This window comes from Carcharodon carcharias, chromosome 33 (genome assembly GCF_017639515.1).
Source record: "Carcharodon carcharias isolate sCarCar2 chromosome 33, sCarCar2.pri, whole genome shotgun sequence".
Classification (NCBI taxonomy): Eukaryota; Metazoa; Chordata; class Chondrichthyes; order Lamniformes; family Lamnidae; genus Carcharodon; species Carcharodon carcharias.
In genome coordinates, this window is record NC_054499.1 from 16,136,870 (window position 1) to 16,162,354 (window position 25,485).

Below are 25,485 nucleotides of genomic sequence, written 5' to 3' on the forward strand. Positions count from 1 at the left end.
TGTCACAGGGCAAGAATCAGGACGGGGGGAGCCAGTGTCACAGGGCAAGGACCAGGACAGGGGGAGCCAGTGTCACAGGGCAAGGACCAGGACGGGGGGAGCTGGTGTCACTGGGCAAGGACCAGGACAGGGGGGAGCCAGTGTCACAGGGCAAGGACCAGGACGGGGGGAGCTGGTGTCACAGGGCAAGGACCAGGACGGGGGGGAGCTGGTGTCACTGGGCAAGGACCAGGACAGGGGGGAGCCAGTGTCACAGGGCAAGGACCAGGACGGGGGGAGCTGGTGTCACAGGGCAAGGACCAGGACAGGGGGGAGCCAGTGTCACAGGGCAAGGACCAGGACGGGGGGGAGCTGGTGTCACAGGGCAAGGACCAGGACGGGGGGAGCCAGTGTCACAGGGCAAGGACCAGGACGGGGGGGAGCTGGTGTCACAGGGCAAGGACCAGGACGGGGGGAGCCAGTGTCACAGGGCAAGGACCAGGACGGGGGGAGCCAGTGTCACAGGGCAAGGACCAGGACGGGGGGAGCCGGTGTCACAGGGCAAGGACCAGGACGGGGGGGAGCTGGTGTCACAGGGCAAGGACCAGGACGGGGGGGAGCTGGTGTCACAGGGCAAGGACCAGGACGGGGGGAGCTGGTGTCACAGGGCAAGGACCAGGACGGGGGGAGCCAGTGTCACAGGGCAAGAATCAGGACGGGGGGAGCCGGTGTCACAGGGCAAGGACCAGGACGGGGGGAGCCAGTGTCACAGGGCAAGAATCAGGACGGGGGGAGCTGGTGTCACAGGGCAAGAATCAGGACGGGGGGAGCCAGTGTCACAGGGCAAGGACCAGGACGGGGGGGAGCTGGTGTCACAGGGCAAGGACCAGGACGGGGGGAGCCAGTGTCACTGGGCAAGAATCAGGACGGGGGGAGCCAGTGTCACAGGGCAAGGACCAGGACGGGGGGAGCTGGTGTCACAGGGCAAGAATCAGGACGGGGGGAGCTGGTGTCACAGGGCAAGGACCAGGACGGGGGGAGCCTGTGTCACAGGGCAAGGACCAGGACGGGGGGAGCCAGTGTCACAGGGCAAGGACCAGGACGGGGGGAGCTGGTGTCACAGGGCAAGGACCAGGACGGGGGGAGCTGGTGTCACAGGGCAAGGACCAGGACGGGGGGAGCCAGTGTCACAGGGCAAGAATCAGGACGGGGGGAGCCGGTGTCACAGGGCAAGGACCAGGACGGGGGGGAGCTGGTGTCACAGGGCAAGAATCAGGACGGGGGGAGCCAGTGTCACAGGGCAAGAATCAGGACAGGGGGGAGCCAGTGTCACAGGGCAAGGACCAGGACGGGGGGAGCCAGTGTCACAGGGCAAGGACCAGGACGGGGGGAGCCAGTGTCACAGGGCAAGAATCAGGACGGGGGGAGCTGGTGTCACAGGGCAAGGACCAGGACGGGGGGAGCCAGTGTCACAGGGCAAGGACCAGGACGGGGGGAGCCAGTGTCACAGGGCAAGAATCAGGACGGGGGGAGCAGGTGTCACAGGGCAAGAATCAGGACGGGGGGAGCCAGTGTCACAGGGCAAGAATCAGGACGGGGGGAGCCAGTGTCACAGGGCAAGAATCAGGACAGGGGGAGCCAGTGTCACAGGGCAAGAATCAGGACAGGGGGGAGCCAGTGTCACAGGGCAAGGACCAGGACAGGGGGGAGCCAGTGTCACAGGGCAAGGACCAGGACGGGGGGAGCCAGTGTCATGGGACAGGACCGGGACAGGGGGGAGCCAGTGTCACTGGGCAAGGACCAGGACAGGGGGGAGCCAGTGTCACTGGGCAAGAATCAGGACGGGGGGAGCCGGTGTCACAGGGCAAGAATCAGGACGGGGGGAGCCGGTGTCACAGGGCAAGAATCAGGACGGGGGGAGCTGGTGTCACAGGGCAAGAATCAGGACGGGGGGAGCCAGTGTCACAGGGCAAGAATCAGGACGGGGGGAGCCAGTGTCACAGGGCAAGAATCAGGACGGGGGGAGCCAGTGTCACAGGGCAAGGACCAGGACGGGGGGAGCCAGTGTCACAGGGCAAGGACCAGGACAGGGGGGAGCCAGTGTCACAGGGCAAGAATCAGGACGGGGGGAGCTGGTGTCACAGGGCAAGAATCAGGACGGGGGGAGCCAGTGTCACAGGGCAAGAATCAGGACGGGGGGAGCCAGTGTCACAGGGCAAGGACCAGGACGGGGGGAGCCAGTGTCACAGGGCAAGAATCAGGACGGGGGGAGCCAGTGTCACAGGGCAAGAATCAGGACGGGGGGAGCCAGGTGTCACAGGCAAGAATCAGGACGGGGGGAGCTGGTGTCACAGGGCAAGGACCAGGACGGGGGGAGCAGTGTCACAGGGCAAGGACCAGGACGGGGGGAGCCTGTGTCACAGGGCAAGGACCAGGACGGGGGGAGCCAGTGTCACAGGGCAAGAATCAGGACGGGGGGAGCCAGTGTCACAGGGCAAGGACCAGGACGGGGGGAGCCAGTGTCACAGGGCAAGAATCAGGACGGGGGGAGCTGTGTCACAGGGCAAGAATCAGGACGGGGGCAGGAGCAGTGTCACAGGGCAAGACTCAGGACGGGGGGAGCCTGGTGTCACAGGGCAAGGACCAGGACGGGGGGAGCCAGTGTCACTGGGCAAGAATCAGGACGGGGGGAGCCAGGTGTCACAGGGCAAGACTCAGGCCGGGGGGAGCTGGTGTCACAGGGCAAGAATCAGGACGGGGGGAGCTGGTGTCACAGGGCAAGAATCAGGACGGGGGGAGCCAGTGTCACAGGGCAAGAATCAGGACGGGGGGAGCTGGTGTCACAGGGCAAGAATCAGGACGGGGGGAGCCAGTGTCACAGGGCAAGAATCAGGACGGGGGGAGCCAGTGTCACAGGGCAAGAATCAGGACGGGGGGAGCCAGTGTCACAGGGCAAGGACCAGGACGGGGGGAGCCAGTGTCACAGGGCAAGGACCAGGACGGGGGGAGCCAGTGTCACAGGGCAAGAATCAGGACGGGGGGAGCCAGTGTCACAGGGCAAGGACCAGGACGGGGGGAGCCAGTGTCACAGGGCAAGAATCAGGACGGGGGGAGCCAGTGTCACAGGGCAAGAATCAGGACGGGGGGAGCCAGTGTCACAGGGCAAGAATCAGGACGGGGGGAGCCGGTGTCACAGGGCAAGGAACAGGACGGGGGGAGCCAGTGTCACAGGGCAAGAATCAGGACGGGGGGAGACAGGTGTCACAGGGCAAGAATCAGGACGGGGGGAGCCAGGTGTCACAGGGGCAAGACTCAGGACAGGGGGGAGCCCAGTGTCACAGGGCAAGAATCAGGACGGGGGGAAGCCAGTGTCACAGGGCAAGACTCAGACAGGGGGGAGGCCAGTGTCACAGGGCCTAAGAATCAGGACGGGGGGGAGCCAGGTGTCCAGGGCAAGGACCAGGACAGGGGGGAATGCCAGTGTCAAGGGCAAGAATCAGGACGGGGGGAGCTGGTGTCACAGGGCAAGAATCAGGCGGGGGGGAGCCCGTGTCACAGGGCAAGAATCAGGACGGGGGGAGCCAGTGTCACAGGGCAAGAACCGGAAGGGGGGAGCCAGGTGTCACAGGGCAAGGACCAGGACAGGGGGGGAGCCAGTGTCACAGGGCCAGAATCAGGACGGGGGGAGCAGTGTCAAGGGCAAGAATCAGGACGGGGGAGCAGTGTCACAGGGCAAGACTCAGGACGGGGGGAGCCAGTGTCACAGGGCAGACCAGGACGGGGGAGCCAGTGTCACAGGGCAAGAATCAGGACGGGGGGAGCCAGGTGTCACAGGGCAAGGACCAGGACGGGGGGAGCCAGTGTCACAGGGCAAGAATCAGGACGGGGGGAGCCGGTGTCACAGGGCAAGAATCAGGACGGGGGGAGCTGGTGTCACAGGGCAAGAATCAGGACGGGGGGAGCCAGTGTCACAGGGCAAGAATCAGGACGGGGGGAGCCAGTGTCACAGGGCAAGAATCAGGACGGGGGGAGCCAGTGTCACAGGGCAAGGACCAGGACGGGGGGAGCCAGTGTCACTGGGCAAGAATCAGGACGGGGGGAGCCAGTGTCACAGGGCAAGGACCAGGACGGGGGGAGCCAGTGTCACAGGGCAAGAATCAGGACGGGGGGAGCCAGTGTCACAGGGCAAGGACCAGGACGGGGGGAGCCGGTGTCACAGGGCAAGAATCAGGACGGGGGGAGCCAGTGTCACAGGGCAAGAATCAGGACGGGGGGAGCCAGTGTCACAGGGCAAGAATCAGGACGGGGGGAGCTGGTGTCACAGGGCAAGAATCAGGACGGGGGGAGCCAGTGTCACAGGGCAAGAATCAGGACGGGGGGAGCCTGTGTCACAGGGCAAGAATCAGGACGGGGGGAGCCAGGTGTCACAGGGCAAGAATCAGGACGGGGGGAGCCGGTGTCACAGGGCAAGGATCAGGACGGGGGGAGCCAGGTGTCACAGGGCAAGAATCAGGACGGGGGGAGCCAGTGTCACAGGGCAAGAATCAGGACGGGGGGAGCCAGTGTCACAGGGCAAGAATCAGGACGGGGGGAGCAGTGTCACAGGGCAAGAATCAGGACGGGGGGAGCCAGTGTCACAGGGCAAGAATCAGGACGGGGGGAGCCGGTGTCACAGGGCAAGAATCAGGACGGGGGGAGCCGGTGTCACAGGGCAAGAATCAGGACGGGGGGAGCCAGTGTCACAGGGCAAGGACCAGGACAGGGGGGAGCCAGTGTCACTGGGCAAGAATCAGGACGGGGGGAGCCAGTGTCACAGGGCAAGAATCAGGACGGGGGGAGCCAGTGTCACAGGGCAAGAATCAGGACGGGGGGAGCCAGTGTCACAGGGCAAGAATCAGGACGGGGGGAGCCAGTGTCACAGGGCAAGAATCAGGACGGGGGGAGCCAGTGTCACAGGGCAAGGAATCAGGACGGGGGGAGCCAGTGTCACAGGGCAAGAATCAGGACGGGGGGAGCCGTGTCACAGGGCAAGACCAGGACGGGGGGAGCCGGTGTCACAGGGCAAGAATCAGGACGGGGGGAGCCAGGTGTCACAGGGCAAGGACCAGGACGGGGGGAGCCAGTGTCACAGGGCAAGAATCAGGACGGGGGGAGCCAGTGTCACAGGGCAAGAATCAGGGACGGGGGGAGCCAGGTGTCACAGGGCAAGAATCAGGACGGGGGGAGCCTGGTGTCACAGGGCAAGAATCAGGACGGGGGGAGCCAGTGTCACAGGGCAAGAATCAGGACGGGGGGAGCCAGTGTCACAGGGCAAGAATCAGGACGGGGGGAGCCAGTGTCACAGGGCAAGAATCAGGACGGGGGGAGCCAGTGTCACAGGGCAAGAATCAGGACGGGGGGAGCCAGTGTCACAGGGCAAGAATCAGGACGGGGGGAGCCAGTGTCACAGGGCAAGAATCAGGACGGGGGGAGCCAGTGTCACAGGGCAAGAATCAGGACGGGGGGAGCCGGTGTCACAGGGCAAGAATCAGGACGGGGGGAGCCAGGTGTCACAGGGCAAGAATCAGGACGGGGGGAGCCAGTGTCACAGGGCAAGAATCAGGACGGGGGAGCCAGTGTCACAGGGCAAGAATCAGGACGGGGGGAGCCAGTGTCACAGGGCAAGAATCAGGACGGGGGGAGCCAGTGTCACAGGGCAAGAATCAGGACGGGGGGAGCCAGTGTCACAGGGCAAGAATCAGGACGTGGGGAGCCAGTGTCACAGGGCAAGAATCAGGACGGGGGGAGCTGGTGTCACAGGGCAAGGACCAGGACGGGGGGAGCCAGTGTCACTGGGCAAGAATCAGGACGGGGGGAGCCAGTGTCACAGGGCAAGGACCAGGACGGGGGGAGCCAGTGTCACTGGGCAAGAATCAGGACAGGGGGGAGCCAGTGTCACAGGGCAAGGACCAGGACGGGGGGAGCCAGTGTCACTGGGCAAGAATCAGGACGGGGGGAGCCGGTGTCACAGGGCAAGGACCAGGACGGGGGGAGCCGGTGTCACAGGGCAAGAATCAGGACGGGGGGAGCCGGTGTCACAGGGCAAGAATCAGGACGGGGGGAGCCAGTGTCACAGGGCAAGAATCAGGACGGGGGGAGCCAGTGTCACAGGGCAAGGACCAGGACGGGGGGAGCCAGTGTCACTGGGCAAGAATCAGGACGGGGGGAGCCAGTGTCACAGGGCAAGGACCAGGACGGGGGGAGCCAGTGTCACAGGGCAAGAATCAGGACAGGGGGGAGCCAGTGTCACAGGGCAAGGACCAGGACGGGGGGAGCCAGTGTCACTGGGCAAGAATCAGGACGGGGGGAGCCAGTGTCACAGGGCAAGGACCAGGACAGGGGGGAGCCAGGTGTCACTGGGCAAGAACAGGACGGGGGGAGCCAGTGTCACAGGGCAAGAATCAGGACGGGGGGAGCCAGTGTCACAGGGCAAGAATCAGGACGGGGGGAGCAGGTGTCACAGGGCAAGAATCAGGACGGGGGGAGCCAGTGTCACAGGGCAAGAATCAGGACGGGGGGAGCAGTGTCACAGGGCAAGAATCAGGACGGGGGGAGCCAGTGTCACAGGGCAAGAATCAGGACGGGGGGAGCCAGTGTCACAGGGCAAGAATCAGGACGGGGGGAGCAGTGTCACAGGGCAAGAATCAGGACGGGGGGAGCCGGTGTCACAGGGCAAGAATCAGGACGGGGGGAGCAGGTGTCACAGGGCAAGACTCAGGACGGGGGGAGCCAGGTGTCACAGGGCAAGAATCAGGACGGGGGGAGCCAGGTGTCACAGGGCAAGAATCAGGACGGGGGGAGCCAGTGTCACAGGGCAAGAATCAGGACGGGGGGAGCCAGTGTCACAGGGCAAGAATCAGGACGGGGGGAGCCAGTGTCACAGGGCAAGAATCAGGACGGGGGGAGCCAGTGTCACAGGGCAAGAATCAGGACGGGGGGAGCCGGTGTCACAGGGCAAGGACCAGGACGGGGGGAGCCGGTGTCACAGGGCAAGAATCAGGACGGGGGGAGCCGGTGTCACAGGGCAAGGACCAGGACGGGGGGAGCCGGTGTCACAGGGCAAGAATCAGGACGGGGGGAGCCGGTGTCACAGGGCAAGACCAGGACGGGGGGAGCCAGTGTCACTGGGACAGGACCGGGACGGGGGGAGCAGGTGTCACAGGGACAGGACCGGGACAGGGGGGAGCCAGTGTCACTGGCAAGGACCAGGACGGGGGAGCCAGTGTCACAGGACCAGGACAGGGGGGAGCCAGTGTCACAGGGCAAGGAATCAGGACGGGGGGAGCCGTGTCACAGGGCAAGAATCAGGACGGGGGGAGCCGTGTCACAGGGCAAGGAATCAGGACAGGGGGGAGCCGGTGTCACAGGGCAAGAATCAGGACGGGGGGAGCCAGGTGTCACAGGGCAAGGACCAGGACGGGGGGAGCCAGGTGTCACAGGGCAAGAATCAGGACGGGGGGAGCCGGTGTCACAGGGCAAGGACCAGGACGGGGGGAGCCGGTGTCACTGGGCAAGGACCAGGACAGGGGGGAGCCAGTGTCCCGGGACAGGACCGGGACAGGGGGAGCCAGTGTCACTGGACAAGGACCAGGACAGGGGGAGCCAGTGTCACAGGGCAAGAATCAGGACGGGGGGAGCCAGTGTCACAGGGCAAGAATCAGGACGGGGGGAGCCAGTGTCACAGGGCAAGGACCAGGACAGGGGGGAGCCAGTGTCACTGGGCAAGAATCAGGACGGGGGGAGCCAGTGTCACAGGGCAAGGACCAGGACAGGGGGGAGCCAGTGTCACAGGGCAAGAATCAGGACGGGGGGAGCCAGTGTCACAGGGCAAGAATCAGGACGGGGGGAGCCAGGTGTCACAGGGCAAGGAACAGGACGGGGGGAGCCAGGTGTCACAGGGCAAGAATCAGGACGGGGGGAGCCAGGTGTCACAGGGCAAGAATCAGGACGGGGGGAGCCGGTGTCACAGGGCAAGACTCAGGACGGGGGGAGCCGGTGTCACAGGGCAAGAATCAGGACGGGGGGAGCCGGTGTCACAGGGCAAGACTCAGGACGGGGGGAGCCAGTGTCACAGGGCAAGAATCAGGACGGGGGGAGCCAGTGTCACAGGGCAAGAATCAGGACGGGGGGAGCCAGTGTCATGGGACAGGACTGGGACAGGGGGAGCCAGTGTCCCGGGACAGGACCGGGACAGGGGGAGCCAGTGTCACTGGACAAGGACCAGGACAGGGGGAGCCAGTGTCACAGGACCAGGACAGGGGGGAGCCAGTGTCACTGGGCAAGGATCAGGACGGGGGGAGCCAGTGTCACAGGGCAAGAATCAGGACGGGGGGAGCCAGTGTCACAGGGCAAGGACCAGGACAGGGGGGAGCCAGTGTCACTGGGCAAGAATCAGGACGGGGGGAGCCGGTGTCACAGGGCAAGGACCAGGACGGGGGGAGCCGGTGTCACAGGGCAAGAATCAGGACGGGGGGAGCCGGTGTCACAGGGCAAGGACCAGGACGGGGGGAGCCAGTGTCATGGGACAGGACTGGGACAGGGGGAGCCAGTGTCCCGGGACAGAACCGGGACAGGGGGAGCCAGTGTCACTGGACAAGGACCAGGACAGGGGGAGCCAGTGTCACAGGACCAGGACAGGGGGGAGCCAGTGTCACTGGGCAAGGATCAGGACGGGGGGAGCCAGTGTCACAGGGCAAGAATCAGGACGGGGGGAGCCAGTGTCACAGGGCAAGGACCAGGACAGGGGGGAGCCAGTGTCACTGGGCAAGAATCAGGACGGGGGGAGCCAGTGTCACAGGGCAAGAATCAGGACGGGGGGAGCCAGTGTCACAGGGCAAGAATCAGGACGGGGGGAGCCAGTGTCACAGGGCAAGGACCAGGACAGGGGGGAGCCAGTGTCACTGGACAAGGACCAGGACAGGGGGGAGCCAGTGTCACTGGACAAGGACCAGGACAGGGGGAGCCAGTGTCACTGGACAAGGACCAGGACAGGGGGAGCCAGTGTCATGGGACAGGACTGGGACAGGGGGAGCCAGTGTCCCGGGACAGGGGGAGCCAGTGTCCCGGGACAGGGGGAGCCAGTGTCCCGGGACAGGGGGAGCCAGTGTCCCGGGACAGGGGGAGCCAGTGTCCCGGGACAGGGGGAGCCAGTGTCCCGGGACAGGGGGAGCCAGTGTCCCGGGACAGGACTGGGACAGGGGGAGCCAGTGTCCCGGGACAGGACTGGGACAGGGGGAGCCCGTGTCCCGGGACAGGGGGAGCCCGTGTCCCGGGACAGGGGGAGCCCGTGTCCCGGGACAGGGGGAGCCCGTGTCCCGGGACAGGGGGAGCCCGTGTCCCGGGACAGGGGGAGCCCGTGTCCCGGGACAGGGGGAGCCCGTGTCCCGGGACAGGGGGAGCCCGTGTCCCGGGACAGGGGGAGCCCGTGTCCCGGGACAGGGGGAGCCCGTGTCCCGGGACAGGGGGAGCCCGTGTCCCGGGACAGGGGGAGCCCGTGTCCCGGGACAGGGGGAGCCCGTGTCCCGGGACAGGGGGAGCCCGTGTCCCGGGACAGGGGGAGCCCGTGTCCCGGGACAGGGGGAGCCCGTGTCCCGGGACAGGGGGAGCCCGTGTCCCGGGACAGGGGGAGCCCGTGTCCCGGGACAGGGGGAGCCCGTGTCCCGGGACAGGGGGAGCCCGTGTCCCGGGACAGGGGGAGCCCGTGTCCCGGGACAGGGGGAGCCCGTGTCCCGGGACAGGGGGAGCCCGTGTCCCGGGACAGGGGGAGCCCGTGTCCCGGGACAGGGGGAGCCCGTGTCCCGGGACAGGGGGAGCCCGTGTCCCGGGACAGGGGGAGCCCGTGTCCCGGGACAGGGGGAGCCCGTGTCCCGGGACAGGACTGGGACAGGGGTGGATCCGGTGTCACAGGGCAGGACCAAGATGGGGAGCTGGGGCCAGGAGGCAGGACTGAGACCAGAGACGGGGTTTGTGGACTGTCTGAAATGTTGTTCTCCTGTGTTAACTGTAACGGCCTGTTTAAAGGGTGATTGTGTTGTTCCTTCTCACAGCCTCAGCCTGATGGAGGAAGATGGAGAGGATTCTGAGGCAGGAGAAATAATATCGGACGCCACGAGTGAGCGGTCAGATACAAACAGCGAGATCAGTCTGGTCAGTAACTAAAGCCTAGCAGAAGGGACAGGAGCGAGGGTGCGAGACAAGACAGTGCAGCGCCCCCTCGCGCAGTGCAGCGCTCCCTCAGTGCCAAATGCAGACTGTCACCCTGTATTATGGGGCTCCAATGTACAGAGCTCTGGGTGTGACCTACTATGACACAGCTGGTACACAGGTGTTTGAGAACTCCCCTCGTACAGATGTGCAGAGATTGGTTTTTAGTCGCTTGTAGTTTTCTCGATTCCTCGTTGGCTTGCTTTTCTATATCTGTGTGTCTCTTTTTCAGCCGGCACCCCTCAGTAGACAAGGCAGAGCTGGACTGTTACAGGATCTGTTCGACTCCAGCATTCTTGATATTGACGTAAGTAACTGTACCTGTTCACAGTGAACTCCTCGGGCATGGCGCACACAAACTGGAGGAGGTCATTCAGCCCTTCAAGCATGTTCCACAGGTGTAGGTGGCTATTCAGCCCCTCAAGCCAGTTCTATCATTAAATTAGATCATGGCTGATCTGTACCGTACCAAACAAAATCCCTATCAATCTCTAATTGGGAGTGGTAGGGAAGAGTTCCAGATTTCCACTCCCCTTTGTGTGAAGCAGTGTTTCCTGACCTCACCCCTGAATGGCTTGGCTTTAATTTTAAGGTTCTGCCCCATTCCTTGTTCTGGACTCCCCTCGCCTCCACACCTGAGGAAATAGTTTATCTCTATCTCTACCCTATTGAATTCTTGAATCACCTTAAACACCTCGATTAGATCACCCCTTAAACTTCTGTTCTTAAGGCAATATAGGCAGACTGTGTGCAACCTGTCCTTGGTATTGTTCTGGTGAATCCTCTCTGCATCCCCTCCAAGGCACCATACCCTTCCTGAGGTGTACTAAACAGAACTACTCCAGATGGGGCCTGACCAGAGCTCTGTACAGCTGGAACATCACTCCTTCCGCCTAGTGTTCCAGGCTGCTTTAGATAACGGCCAATATTCCATTCACCGCCAGTCGGTGATTCCTGAATCTCTCTGCTCCGCCAGATTTTCACCCTTTAGCAAATATTCTGCACTCTCTTTTCTTGGGTCCAAAGTCGATGGTGTTACGAGGTCAAAGACTGTGGTGTTCTCAGCGTGAGGTCTTTATCGAGCTGATTGTATCATGGCTGCCTGCAGGGAGCCCCTCATGGGATAGGTAACATGACTATGGCACGCTAGGTAGGACATGTATTAGTGATTGCATTTCAAAACCCATACAGATGGCTTCACCTCTCTTTCTAAAATAGTGCAGCACATGATTGGGGGGGGGGCGGAGGTGGGTGGCATTCAGCCCAGTGAGTCTCTGCTGGTTGTATTGAAGAGCAATCTGGTGAGTCTTACTCCCTTTTCTTCATAATCCCTGTTGTCCATGTATTTATCCAATCTGCTTATGAAAGCTCCTTATTGTTTCCATTTGCATTCCATTTGCAAACCAGTCGTTGTGTAAAGGAAGATTTTCCTTGCGTTGTCATTGGTTCTTTTGCCAATCATCTTCCATCCATGTCCTCTGGTTGTTGGCCCATCAGCCATTTTACTCTGTCTGAATCCTAAATGAGCAAGTGCAGCATCTCCAGTCTAATGTACATTTAATTGTAACCTGTTAACACTGGAACCGTTCCAGTAAATCTCCTCTTGTGCCCTTGAATGTCATCTCCCAATTTCACCTAATCTTTCAGCATCCCTGTGCAACTATCCAATGACTGCTATTGGGCAGTGGGTCATTCAGTGGGCTGGGGGAATAGGAGGGCTCTGGGATCAATCGGTCTCTGGACTCCCGGCTGTCTATTTACGTCTCGCGTGTTGACTCCAGTTCTCTCTCTTTTGTGTCCTCAGGACTTCTGAAGTGGCTGTAAACAGACTGAATTTGTGGACTTCAGGCCTTCTGTCCTGAGACATGGAGAGAACATGGGATCTGTGTTCGAGTGGAGTGCCTGTGCCAGGGGCCACTCACCCCGGTAACACAGTTGATCCACTGTTTTTAGTTGTATTTGTTGTTCAGTTGTTTGATTTGGAGCATTTTGTTACTGCGAACACGGGATGAAAGAGATGGGTGTTGCTCTCAAACAAGGATCCAGACCAGGTTTCTTCCTTCTGTTGTACAGTTAAGCTGTGTTTTTTTTGTATATTTCCGATGTAAAGAGATTTTTTTCTGCTTAGTTTATCTTCTGTTAATAAAAGTTATATCAAGTGAAATCCTCACCAATTTCTGTGTTTTCAAGTGTTAACAGTGACAGGGAATGTGCAGCGTTTGAATATGAGAAGCCGGCTGAAGGGGGCTTGGACCTTTCAACACCCGCGGGCCTTCAGTTTTCAGGCACAAAGGCTGGACTTCCTCCTGAACGGGAGGTAACTCGATGAGAAATCTGTCTGAGCTCCCTCCTCGAGTATCCCTACACTGATTAGGTACGCTGCTTGCCTGACATCCATATAATACTCTTATGAAAGTGCTGCATGTAGAGTGTTTAATATTTTTAAGGAAACAGGTATTTACTTGCAGAGCTCGGTGAAATGGCCGTGACTGCTTTTGCTGCAGAGTCTGTCTTTCCTTGTTATTCCTGTTTGACAATGGCACTCTTGGATCATTCCCTGTAAAAGTCACTGTTCCTGGTTTCCCAAGGGAATGAGACACATACGTACATGCAAACATACGAATTGGGAGCAGGCCATTCATTAATTCATGGCCAATCTGATTGTGGCCTCAGCACCACATTCTGCCTATCCCTGATAGATTCTTGACTAACAAGGGAGTCAAAGGTTATCTAACGCTGCCCTAAAAATATTCCCGTTTCCACTACTCACCAAAGTGTGTTCCAAAGATTTACGATCCTCAGAAAAAATGTAGTCTTATCTCCATTTTAAATGGGAGATGCTTTATTTTTAAACTGTCTCCCCCATCAGAGGAAACATTGTTTCAGGATCTTATGTTTCAATAAGGTCCCCTCTCATTCTTCTAAACCCCTAGGGATACAGTCCAGCCTGCCCAAAATGTCCTTGTAATATAACCCCCACTCCCTCTCAGGTATCAGTTGAATGAATCTTCTCTGAATTACTTCTAATGCATTTATATTTATTTATAGAATTTCAGAATGTGCCCCTGGCTGCTGTTCATAAATTAAAATGCCAGGTAATTAAAAATTGAATTTGAGTTACTTGGTCTGGTGAAGCTGTGTCATTGCATCGCACTGGCTGCAGGATGGTCTGACACCAGTTGGACAACTTCTCTGTCCCTTCCTGAGTGAGTGTACCAACCTAAGAGGCTAGGCCACTATTACCATTTGCCATATCACTCCTCGGGCTTTCAACCCAGTGTCTTAAAGCAGTGACAGGCACAATGTGATCCCAGCACGGATGAAGTCCACCACCCATAAGGCTGGTCCTGCTCGGCCAGCACTTTCACTTTATCTCATGGGACCCTTAGTGACTCGCTGACTGCAGGTCGAGAACCGGTCCTCCTGATGTGACAATTCCAACAGTGTCCAAAGCCAGCCTCTCAAAACTCTAAACCACTATGAAAAATCATATACAGGGGGAAACTGGTCCTGTTGCTGGACGTGTAATGCAGAGGCCCAGGCTCAAATCCTGCCACAGCAGCTGGTAGAATTTAAATTCAATGAAATAACCCAAAAAAAACCACTCTAGAATGAAAGCTAGGCTCAGTAATAGTGACCATGGAACCCATCCGATTCACTAGTGTCTTTTAGGGAAGGAAATCTGCCATCCTTACCCAGTCTGGCCTACATGTGACTCCAGCCCCACAGCAATGTGGTTGACTCTTAACTGCCTTAAAGCCAATTAAGAATGGGCAACAAATGCTGGCATTGGCAATAACATCCACATCCTGTGAAAGGATAAATTTTTAAAAATTCTATGCACACCCTGGTGTTATTTCTGTTGAAGATTTTATTTACACATTTGTTCAGAAAAGAGAGTGATCAGAACTGTCCTGGATATTTCACTCTAATATTAGAGACATACAGACCAACCATAATCTGATTCAGTGGCAGAACAGACTGGAGGGCCTGACTGGCTTAAGTCCCAGTGACATGAATGAGTCCTGTGACTGGGTGCTGACTCAGTGACCGTGTATCCAGTTCTATGCAGCCCTCACTTTGACCGGTTCATTTCCCATTTCAGTCAACGCAATTCTCAGCCATAACTACATTGACACAAACTCTGACCTCCCTGGCCCAGTCTCCCATTCATATGCGGATGACGTAGGAGTCACTGTGTGTGACGTATCGGACCCAGCGATGAGGCAGCGGAGAATGCAGACTGGAAACGCGTAGAAATCTGACCTGCAGCCCTGAGCAAGTGCTCATCGGGAGCTCAAACTGCATGCAGACAGGACCAAGCTCCAGCAGAGACGAGGCACTGAGTCCAGGAACATCCAGCTACAACAAGGGAAATGCAGACACATTAACAGCAGTCACTACTTCTCCACATCTCCCTCAATGATCCACCCAAACATATCAGCGTGTAAGTTGTTACAACTGCAGCTGTTATTCACTGAGCAAACCAAATCCCAAAGGAAAACTTGTCTTACACATCATAACTTTAATTTTGAAAACAAGGGGAAAACTACTAATCCCAGAAGCATAGAATCCCAGTAACACTTAGGATTTTAAAATTAGGCGGCCAAAACACAAGTAAACACCTAATAGATTTTTAACCATAAATATCCAGTAATATTACCCAAGGCAAAAACTGCTACTTTAATAAAGTATACCACATGACTTCTCTCTCTCTCTTCCACTCTGCTGTGGAAATCTCAAGGAAGTTCAGAAATTAGTCTGTTTCTGAAAATACTTTTCTGGCTCGAAACTGGATGGCTGTTTCAAATTCATAACTTGTCCTGAGACCAGCTCTGTGTTCAGACATCTCCCCCTCAGCGAACACAATTCAACATCTTTCCTTAAATATCCTTTCCCCCTTTGATCTTTGAACTCAATTTTTCCAAAATATGAAAATCTTCTGTCTTCATATTGTCTTCACTTTAGGGTAAAATAAAATTTAACAACCTTCATGGTGTAAAAGTTCCTTGTCACTTCTGAACTGCCTTTGAAACTTAACAGCTGAAAAGTCAAGATCCTACTTATCCTATAATGCAAATTTCAAATGCAACCTATTTACTTGTACATTCATCTCCACCATAGCCTCTCATTACAAATGCATGCATTTAGCACCTTTACCTTTCATCTCTGCTTCCCACAGAAAAGCTGTCTTTACTAACCTTCCCCCAAGTTTAATTAGTCTTCTTTACAGAGTACCACCTTATTCCCAAAAATATTAAAAATAACATCCACCTTCACAAAACACAATGACACTGATTGCTGTACCTTATGTTAAATCACAAAGTTATGTACAAGAACACCAAAATCCCTCTGTAGACTCTCATTCACTTTTCTCACCATCTAATGCAAAGTTTCTTATTCTGAGAAGGTATATTCTATGCCATAAGCCCTTGGGTTTCATGAACGTCTTTGCAACCGTACTCAGTTGAGCTGCTTTTAATGCCTTGTGAACCTGAAGCCCACAAATCCCTCTGTTCCTCCACACCACCGAGCCTTTTCTCTTGAAAGGACGTAGGAGGACTAGGTCTTTGGAGCCTGCTCCACCATTCAGTAGGATCATGGTTGATCTGATTGTGCTCTCAACTCCACTTTCCTGTCCACACCTTCAACTCCATCATCTATCAAAAATCTAACTCAGAATTTATTCAAGGCAAAGGCCCAGCCTCCACTGCTTTCTGGGGAAGAGAATGCCACAGACTAACAACCCTCGGAGAGAAAAGAATGACCCCTTATCCTTCAACTGTGTTCCCTAGTTCCCCCACAAGAGGAAATATCCTCCAGGTATCCAGTCCCGTCAGGGTCTTATATGTTTCAATAAGATCACCTCTTGTTCTAAAGTTCAAACTTTCTTCATAAGATAAGCCCTTTCATCCCAGGAATGACATGACAGGTTATTCTAACAAAAATCTGCCTCCCCATACTGACTCAGTTCCGTGTCCCCTTCCTTTGATTTCAGAATTATCCATTTAGCCTCCTATTTGAGTATGGTCTAAATTTGGTCTCTACTCTCAAGCCCTATTGACAGGTACAGCAGTGACCATTGAGCCTGATCAACGAGATCATGGCTGACTATACCCTAACTCCACATACCAATCTTTGCCCCCATATTCCTTCATACCTTTGGTTAGCTAAGATCTTCCAATAAAAGCAAAATACTGCAGATGCTGGAAATCCGAAATAAAAACAGAAAATGCTGGAAAAACTCAGTTCTGGCAGCGTCTGTGGAGAGAGAAGCAGAGTCATCCAGACTCGAAACATTAACTGTTTTTGTCTCCACAGATGCTGCCAGACTTGCTGATTTTTTTCCCCAGCATTTTCTGTCAATCTCAGTTTTAAATTTAATTAGTCCAGCGTCAATTGTAGTTTGTGGAAGGAAATTCCAAACTTCTACCTCCCTTTGTATGGAGAAGCGTTTCCTGCTGTCACTCTGGAAAAGTCTGATTCTAATTTTTAGACTGTGCCCCTCAGTCTGAAACTCCCTAATCGGCAGAAATAGTTTCTCTCTTATCTACCCTGTCAGATCCCCTTGATATCGTGAAAACTTTGACCAAATCACCGTCTAACCTATATTCCTGGGGATTCAACCTGAGCTTGTGTAATTCCTTACTAATCAACCCTCGGAATCCAGATATCATTCTGGTCGATCTACACTGCAACTCCCAAGAAAGCCAATATACCTTCGCTCAGGGATGGTGCCCAGAACTGCTCACAGTAATTATGGGTGTGGTCAGCCCAGGGCTCTGTATGGCTGCAGTATACATTTCTAGCCTCTTCCGTAGTCTGGTCCTCTGGATAGAAAGGCCAGCATTCCATTCTTCAGCCCTGAAGGAGAGTTGAAACGTTTCTCTCTCCACAGACCTGCTGAGTTATTCCAGCATTCCATTGGCCTTCCTGATTATTTTCCGTACCTGGACTCTCAAGTCTTTGGATCCTCACCATTTCTAACCGTTGAATATTTAGACAGTACCCTGTTCTTTTCAGAGCCAACGGGACCTTGCGTTTGCCCTTCACGTAATCTGTCAGTATCTTTGTAATTTTACACTGCTTACAATGCTGCTTAATTTTGTGCCATTTGGACAAGTTGGATATGTAGCTTTCTACCCCGTCATCTAAGCTGTTAATCATGATGATGAATAGGTGAGGACACTACATTTTCCCAACGAGAGTAACTGCCCATTATCCCAATTGTTTGCTGGCACTGTCAATTTCCTAACTGGGTCAATACTACATCTTCAATTCCATGAACTTCAACTTTAATTAACAGTCTCAGGGGTAATGACATAGTGGCCATGTTACTGGGCTGGCAATCCAGGCTAATGCCCTGGGGACATGGGTTCAAATCTCACTACGGAAGCTGGTGGAATTTAAGTTCAATTAATAAAATCTGGAATATAAAGCTCGTCCCTGAGATGGTGAGACTATGGAGACCAGCGTCAATTGTTGTTAAAAGCCCATCTGGTTCACTATGTCCTATAGGAAAGGAAATCTGCTGTCCTTACCTGGTCTGGTCTACATGTGACTCCAGACCCACAGCAATGTGTTTGATTCTTAACTGCCCCTCTGAAATGGCTGAACAAGCCACTCAGTTCAAGGGCAATTAGGGATGGGACAACAGATCAAGGCCTTGCCAGTGACATGCCATGAGAGAATCCTTCTGGAAATTCATAATGATCCAAATCATTTATGTTACAGTGAAGTGCTCCCAGAGCAGATGCCTGCAGGACAGCGCTCTCCCATTACCACTTGCTCCCACGTTTTGTCCCCTCTCCATTCTGGTTTAATCTGCACCGGGTGGCTCCTGTTCATAGTACCTCCAGTAACTTCCCCCCACACAGTACACCTAACAGCTCCACAAAGACTCCGGCAGATTGGTTAAGCAGGATGTTTCTTCCGGAAATCACTCTTGTCCCTGATAATTATTTTCACTGTATCCCAATCTAGTGATCTCATTAAGACTGAAAATTGTGCCTGCTCTAGCTAACCAGCCTGTGACTGAACCTCTGTGATCTGTCTCCCTTTCTGAAACCAGTTGCAATATCTGGCTGCTCTCGAGCCCTAAGCACATCGCCCACTCTCCGAGAAACCTGAATCTCACAGTCTTACAGCACAGGAGGAGGCCATTTGGCCCATCGTGCCTCGGCCAGCTCTTTGAAAGAACTATCCAATAAGTCCCACTAACCCGCCCCCCACTGCTCTTTCCTCTATAACCCTGCAATGGTTCCCCCTTCAAGTATTTATCCAATTCCCCTTTTGAAAGTTCCTATTGAATCTACTTCCACCGCCTTTTCAGGCAGCCCGTTCCTGATCACAATTCGTTGTTTAAAAAAAAATAATAATCCTCATCTCCCCGCCCTGTTTCTTTTACCAATTTTCTTAAATCTATGCTCTCCAGTTAATGATCCACCTGCCAGTTAAAACACCCTCTCATTTATTCAAACTAAATGCTCTATTTAATCTCCCCTTTCTCTGTTGGAAGAGGAACAGTCACAGCCTCTCCAGTCTCCCCACACAACTGAAAAACATCAATTCTGGGGCTCGGCTGCCTCTTCCTGCATCGCCTTCACGCCAAAGCCATCAAGTTGCAGCCCTTGAGGAGGATAAATAACTTCTGCGTTTACCATTTATTAGAATATCTCACCTTCAACCAACTGAGGATTCCCCTCTCTGCAATCTCTTCTTTTGTGTGAAGACTGAAGTAAAGGTGGTGTTATACACGCTGTAGTTTTATACCACTAACCCCTCCCCACTCAAACTAGCACCTCAATTAATGGTTCTTTTACATTGTACTGTCCAATCCTTCAGTCTGCCTCCATGTTTGAGTTTGGCTCCTCACACTCCCTCATCCTACTGTTCACCTCTTATTTTCTCGGTTTCTATCCTTCAAGTTGTTATTAATCTATCCACCACACTGATATTTAAGGTAATTTCCTTTTTATAATGGCCTGAATTTAATTTAACTTTGCAGCCTCTTCTCTCAAAATATTTTACTGTTAATCGGGAGCACCGACTCCTCCCAGCTCACTCCTCCAAATAAAACTACCCAGCTGACCCCTCCCCACCCATGCCAAGCTGTCGCCCACCCTCAAATCACCACCACCACTTACTAACCCACCCACTGCGCGACTCTCACCTTGAATAGGGCAGAGAGCTGAGAGCCTCCGTGGAAACGTGGAATCACCCAGTGCACAGACCGGGTGCTGGAGTCCAGCTCCGCACTCTGATCAGGACTGCTCAGTTCCTGGGACAGGCTGAAAAGAAAAAGCCCAGAATTAGTGACAGTCAACACGGATACTCATCAGTGAACCAGACTGGATCCCGATCCAGGACCCAACCCTGCCGTCCTTACCCGGTCTGGCCTACATGTGACTCCAGACGCACACAGCAATGTGGTTGACTCTTAACTGCCCCTCGGAAATGGCCTCGCAGGACAATTGGGAATGGTGCAACAAATGAAGGCCTTGCCAGTGATGCCCACATCTCATGAGAGAATCCTTCTGGAAATTCATAATGATCCAAATCATTACACTTTACAGTGAAGTGCTCCTGGAGCAGACGCCTCCCATTTCCACTTGCTCCGACAATCATGGTTCAGCCCCCATGTTCAGTCTCCTCTCGTCCATTCTGGTTTAATCTGCACCGGGTGGCTCCTGTTCATAGCACATCCGGTGCATTTCCCCCACGCAGTACATCTAACTGCTCCACAAAAACTGTCCCCGACACGATCTGGATCAGGATCCAGTCTGGGACAGGTCCCAGGTTTGGATCTGTCCAGGGCATGGCTGGGTCCCGGATCGGGATCCAGACTGGATCCAGATCGCATCTTGCCACAGATTGGACCCGATTGGGGATCAGACCCTATCCCAGACTTTATCCCAATTCAGGATCAGACCCTGTCCCAGACTGGATCCTGGTCTAGGATCTGACCCTTTCCCAGACACGATCTGGATCGGGATCCAGTCTGGGACAGCCTGATGACAGACTGGGTCCAGTCCTGAATTTGGATCCACCCGGGGCATGGCCGGGTCCCAGATTGGGATCCAGACTGGATCCTGATCCAGATCACATCTTGCCCTAGATTGGACCTGGATGGGGATCAGACACTGACCTGGACTTCATCTCGACTTGGGACCAAACCCTGTCCTAGACTGGATCCTGATCCAGTCAGTACTGAGGGAACGCTGCACTGTCGGGGGGTCAGTACTGAGGGAATGCCGCATTGTCGGAGGGTCAGATTTGAGGTAGCATTGCACTGCAGGAGGGTCAGTACTGGTCTGGTTTCTGATCCATATCGTGCCTCGCCCCGGATGGGATCCCAATCCAGGAACAGACCGTGTCGCAGACTGGATCCCGATTCGGAATCAGAACCTGTCCCAGAGCAGCTTTGTCACATGGGACTATTTGTATCAGTTTTGAAGGCATTTACAACCAATGACAATCGTTGTGAAGTGTCATCACTTTTGGATGTAGGAAACATGGTGCCAATTGGTGGGCCTCAATCTAGAATGTCATAGCATCCAGATAATCCATTTTAGAGATGTTGTCCAGGACACCGGACAGAACTAACCTGCCCTCCATAGAAATCGCACCATGGGATCTTTTCAATCCACTAGAAAGGGAGACAGGATCTTGCTTTGATGTCTCATCTGGAAGTTCACATCTCCATAGTACATCTCCTCCAGCAGTGCAGCACAGCCTCAGTGCTGACCCTCCGACAGTGTGGCACTCCGTCAGTGCTGACCCTCCAGCAGTGCAGCACACCCTCAGTACTGACCCTCCGACAGTGCAGCACTCCTTCAGTACTGACCCTCCGACAGTGCAGCACTCCTTCAGTACTGACCCTCCGACAGTGCAGCACTCCTTCAGTACTGACCCTCCGACAGTGCAGCACTCCTTCAGTACTGACCCTCCGACAGTGCAGCACTCCTTCAGTGCTGACCCTCCGACAGTGCAGCACTCCTTCAGTACTGACCCTCAGACACTGCGGCTATCAGTGACCATAGAAGTGCAGGATGTTGTTAATGCCAACATGTTTTACCAAACCCTTTAGGGAAGGAAATATGCTGTCTTTTCCCAGTCTTGCCTACACGTGACTCCAGACCCACAGCCATGTGGTTGACTTTTAACTGCCCATTAAAATGGTCCAACAACCCACTCAATTACATTAAGTCAGATGGACTACCCAGCATCCTTCACTGTCGCTGGGTCAAAATCCTGGAACTTCCTAACAGCACTGTGGGTGTACCTACACCACATGAACTGCAGCGGTTCAAGGAGGCAGCTCACCATCGCCTTCTCAAGGGCAATTAGGGATGGGCAATAAATGCTGCCCTAGCCAGGACGCTCACATCTCATGAACAAATAAAAAAAGAGGCACAATTGACCAAAACACGTTAACTGTGTAATGATGTATTTTCTAACCTTGTTGTCCCTTTGGGCACAGGCAGGTGCACTGTGACGTTCAAAGCCTGACTATAATCGAAAGAAAAGACAATTAGTGCTACACAGACAGTGCAGACAGGGCTAAGCCTCTGTCATATCCCAGTGATCAATGAAACAATAGCCAGCCTGTCAGTACTGACATCTCTTGTGCCTCTCCAAGGCCTAATCCTCTACTCACCTCTTTGGAGGCAAATCACACCTGAGCTTGAGATACACCATCAGACGGCTGTAAGAGAGAGAGAACGAGAGAGTGAATGTGAGAGATAGAAGCCCAGTACAGTGACAGCTGAATGCAGTTCACAATTCTTTGACAAGAAATTTTAAACACAATTAGACACGAGGGGCAGAGAGAGTGGAGAGATACAGACAGAAAGGAGAGAGAGGGAAAGAGCAAGAAGGCCGCGAGCTCCAGTGTCCGTTGATCTGACTGAATCCCTCACATTCCCAGCACCAATATTCCATCAATTGCACCCTCAAAATACCGCTCACGCTCTCCCCCCACCCAAACCTCTGTTAGACAGCGATGGGGTGTTTTGGCTGAAGTTTCTCACTTGCTGTTGGTGTCCTTCTCCACTGTCGGGAAGAGTCGAAACGGGAGAGAGGTTGGAAGGTCATCCGATAATGAATACTGCATCAGAGTCAGCTAGAGAAAGAGAGAAAGACAGTTAGCTAGAGAAACTGTATCAGTCAGCTAGATAGAGACCATATCAGTGTCAGCGAGAGAGAGAGAAAGATTGTCAGTCAGCTAGAGGGACTGTATCAGAGTTAGCTAGAGAAGGAGAGAGACTATCAAAGTCAGTGAGACAGAGAGACTGTATCAGTCAGCTAGATGGACTGTATCAGAGTCAGCGAGAGAGACAGACTATCAACGAGATAGACTGTATCAGAATTAGCTAGAGAGGGGGTGATTGTATCAGAATCAGCTAGAAGGGGGAGAGACTGTATCTGATTCAGCAAGAGCGAGGGAGATTGTATCAGTCAGTTAGAGAGAGAGAGAGAGACACTATCAGGGTCAGCAAGAGAGGGAGGTTGTATCAGAGTCAGCTAGCGAGAGAGAGAGAGAGACTGTATCAGTCAGCTAGATGGACTGTATCAGAGTCAGCGAGAGAGAGAGACTAATCAGCGAGATAGAGACACTGTATCAGAGTTAGCTAGAGAGGGGGAGATTGTATCAGAATCAGCTAGAGAGAGAAACTGTACCAGTCAGCCAGATGGACTGTATCAGAGTCAGCGCGAGAGAGAGACTGTCAGAGTCAGCGATAGAGAGAGAGACTGCATTAGAGTCAGCTAAACAGAGTAAAGAATCAGAGCATAGCTGTGTGGGGAGAGGGATTGTAGAGTAGAGGGGGGAATGGGAGGGTTTGTGGGGGTAGGGGGTGTTGTCAGGATGGGGTGGGCCGTGAGATTATTTACCTCTCCCTGGGGAGGGATGACACTCAGGATTCGGTTGCTCTCAAATTCCTCAAGTTTGACCGACTGATGGAAGCTGCACTCATCAACCTTGACGGCAGCTGCATATCCTGAAAAAAGACAGTATGAATGAAGGAGCAGTAATCCCAGTGACATCTCAATCCCAGAATACAACCAACGCCCTCATCCCGATCCAGGAACTCTGCTGCCCACCCTCGTCCCGATCCCAATCCCCGAAACTCTGCAACCCACCCTCGTCCCGATCCCAATCCCGGAACTCTGCTATCCACCTTCCTCCGAATCCCGGAACTCTGCTACCCACCCTTATCCCAATCCCAATTTTGGATCCAACTTGCCACCTCCCTTGGATCCTATGAGCTTTTAATGTACCCATCAGTCTGCCATGTGGGACCTTGTCAAAATTAGTGCTAAAATCTATGTAGACTACTTTATAAGAGCTACTCGCACTGACCTTCCTTGTTCCCTTTTCAAAAATTGCAAATCAAAATATTCAGATGTGACCTTCCCTTAACAATCCACGCTGGCTTTCCTAGCTCAAGTCATACCTTTCTAAATGGTGATTTATACACTGTCTCAGAAGCTTTTTCCCGATAATTTGTCCACCACCCGACTGTCCTGTAATGACTCGTCTGTCACGAACAGGTAATTATGACATTACAGATTTTAAGGATGACTGTTTTAAAGACACATTTCCTATTTATATTGAATTCAAAAGCTTTTTTCAAAATGGAATAATGGACAGATAATATGGCACCTTTCTGTGTTCAAACCTTGTCAGAGTTATATCTCAAGGGTGGCTACCAAGGGTTATTAAAAATGCACACACCCCTCCTGGAACGTCCATTGAATCTTCTAAAAGGCATGAAAAAGCCTTTTACTTCTGAGAGAACAGGAGACAGGAAGGGACTTCAAAGGACCTCAGCATAACTAACTTCTTTGCCTAGTGGAAAAATGCTTCATCAAAATTAACATAGCAGCTATTTTAAGTTTTGGAACTGTATTATAAAGTCTGTTAGAAAACAGCCATTTTGTGTGCCTAACTCAAAGAAGAACTCTGAGAAACAACTTCAGACCGGTTTCTTGGCCAAGGATAGACAAAGAGGAGGGTATTAAGAAATCAGCTAGTGTTCTGCTGAAAGAGCCCAGGCAAACTACAATTGCCATAACCTCAGAATTAAAAAGGAATAGGAAACCTCTCTCTTCCAAAAACCTGCTGAATCCACCTGACAAAAGTAAACACTGACTGGTGGACTGCAGAAGCCATCGCAGCTGCTAAGCTGAACCTCAAGTTTCAACCCCTTAACTTCAGAAAGGAGGAATTCAAGCAACAGGCCCGCAACAATATCTCACAAAGATGAGATTTCCAGTCAGTCTCTAAGTATATTTTTGTCGACTTATTAATCTTTATCTGTATTCTTTCTATTCTTTCATGGGATGTGGGCGTCACTGGCAAGGACAGCATTTGTTGCCCATTCCTCATTGCCCTTGAACTGAGTGGCTTGCTAGGCCATTTCAGAGGACAGTTAAGGTTCAACCATGGTGCTGTGGGTTTGGACTCACATGTAGACCAGACCAGGTAAGGATGGCAGATTTCCTTCCCTAAAGGACATTAGTGAAGCAGATGGGTTTTTATGACAATCGACGATGGTTTCATTGTCATCGCCTCCAAGACTGGTTTTCAATTCCAGATTTATTAATTGAATTTAAATTCCTGATTTGAACCCATGTCCCCAGAGAATTAGCCTGGGCCTATGGATTACTGGTCTAATGACACTATGTCACCACCGGCCCCATAAATAATTTATTTACTTAATAACTTAATTTAGTTAATAACTAATAACTTTATCACTTTTACTCAAGTTACTTTCGGTGGCAGTTTTCGTAATAAATTAACCCTTTACCTTGCATAAGACTAAAGTTTGTTTGCTGGGTTATTTTTCTTAATTGAACTACTCAAATTAAAAGTGGGCTACACACACACACACACACACACACACAAATGCTTTGCTCGCAGACCACTTTAAGGAAACGCCTTTTACATAGTCGTGGGATCCTTCATCCCATTTTAAACAATGGAACAATGTTAGCTGTCCTCCAGTTTTCTGCCACCACACCTGTAGCCAGCGAGGACTTTTTTAAAATTCATTCACAGGATGTGGGTGTCGCTGATTGGGCCAGCATTTATTGCCCATCCCTAATTGCCCTTTGAGAAGGTGGTAGTGAGCTGCCTTCTTGAACTGTTTGCAGTCCATGTGGTGTAGGTACACCCACAGTGCTGTTAGGGAGGGAGTTCCAGGATTTTGACCCAGCGACAGTGAAGGAACGGCCGATATATTTCCAAGTCAGGATAGT

The 25,485-nt window shown here is 53.6% G+C and overlaps 2 protein-coding genes across 4 annotated transcripts in view; one reads left to right on the forward strand and one right to left on the reverse strand.

Annotated features, from left to right (window-relative positions):
* The window catches only part of LOC121272293 (cohesin subunit SA-2-like), an 88,338-nt gene extending 75,957 nt beyond the window's left edge, over window positions 1-12,381 (forward strand). Inside the window, exons 34-36 of the mRNA XM_041178870.1 lie at window positions 10,065-10,164; window positions 10,454-10,528; window positions 12,026-12,381. Of these exons, the coding sequence (XP_041034804.1) occupies window positions 10,065-10,164; window positions 10,454-10,528; window positions 12,026-12,034 (184 nt within the window). The 3' untranslated portion in view covers window positions 12,035-12,381. The remainder of the gene's footprint in view (window positions 1-10,064; window positions 10,165-10,453; window positions 10,529-12,025) is intronic.
* Window positions 12,382-14,074: 1,693 nt separating this feature from the next.
* Window positions 14,075-25,485, reverse strand: part of ap4m1 (adaptor related protein complex 4 subunit mu 1) — a 44,315-nt gene continuing 32,904 nt past the window's right edge. For all 3 annotated transcript variants that reach the window (XM_041178713.1, XM_041178711.1, XM_041178712.1), the window contains 6 exons: window positions 23,116-23,222; window positions 22,254-22,345; window positions 21,881-21,928; window positions 21,682-21,732; window positions 19,394-19,511; window positions 14,075-14,583 (listed from right to left, as the gene is read on the reverse strand). In XM_041178713.1, the coding sequence (XP_041034647.1) occupies window positions 14,392-14,583; window positions 19,394-19,511; window positions 21,682-21,732; window positions 21,881-21,928; window positions 22,254-22,345; window positions 23,116-23,222 (608 nt within the window). In that variant the 3' untranslated portion in view covers window positions 14,075-14,391. The remainder of the gene's footprint in view (window positions 14,584-19,393; window positions 19,512-21,681; window positions 21,733-21,880; window positions 21,929-22,253; window positions 22,346-23,115; window positions 23,223-25,485) is intronic.